At 64.5% G+C, this 684-nt stretch overlaps 1 protein-coding gene across 1 annotated transcript in view; it reads right to left on the bottom strand.

Moving 5' to 3' along the window:
• CHTF18 (CTF18, chromosome transmission fidelity factor 18 homolog (S. cerevisiae)) overlaps positions 1-684 on the bottom strand; it is a 13,436-nt gene that overhangs the window by 726 nt on the left and 12,026 nt on the right. The window contains exon 18 of the mRNA XM_009329411.1: positions 62-119. Within this exon, the coding sequence (XP_009327686.1) occupies positions 62-119 (58 nt within the window). The remainder of the gene's footprint in view (positions 1-61; positions 120-684) is intronic.

The following is a 684-nucleotide window of genomic DNA, read 5'->3' as shown; positions in this document are numbered from 1 at the left end:
CCCTCTGCCACCCACCCGGGGCTGGGGCCACCCATGGCCACCCCATCCCTCTGCCACCTACCCGGGGCCGCGGCCGCCCACTGCCGCCGAAGCGGCCGCCCGAAGAAGTCGGTCTCAGGCTGTGAAAAGCAAAAAGCAGGTGGTGAGTGCGGCTTCGTCAGCGCCTGCACTTACAGCTCACGTCCGGAGACAGCCAAAAGCAAACGCAGTTTCTCTCTGGCAGCTCGGTGCAAGGCTAGACCCCAGTGACACCCCTCAGCTCTGCCCAATTTTAAGCTAAGTCAGCCCTAGACAGCGTCTAAGGGAGTTCAGAGGAGCCCCTCGCTGGGGCTCTTGCGCGGGGCCGTCACCCCACGCTCGGGGCCGTGCCAGCCCCCTCTCCCTTCGAGCACCTCGCACAGGAGGAAGCCCGCCGAGCAGGAGCCGGATGCAAACCCTGCAGAAAGGGCCAGCGGCCTCGGTAAAATGCAAACTGCATTCAAAAATCAGGTGGGAAAGACAAACTTTAAGGTTCATCGTGCTAAAGCGGGGTTTTATGGACGGCCAAGGTCTCGAAGTTGAGCCCGTGGAGAGGGGTGGTGGCAGGGGACCACCTCTTGCTCCTCTTGGCCGCTACCGGGATGCCCGGGGTGGGACCAGGCTGGCTCACTGGCTGACGGCCCCCCAGCCCCCCCCCGCCGTGGG

The sequence above is a fragment of the Pygoscelis adeliae genome, unplaced genomic scaffold (genome assembly GCF_000699105.1).
Source record: "Pygoscelis adeliae isolate BGI_AS28 unplaced genomic scaffold, ASM69910v1 Scaffold467, whole genome shotgun sequence".
NCBI lineage: Eukaryota > Metazoa > Chordata > Aves > Sphenisciformes > Spheniscidae > Pygoscelis > Pygoscelis adeliae.
This window is presented reverse-complemented; position numbering and strand designations above follow the sequence as displayed.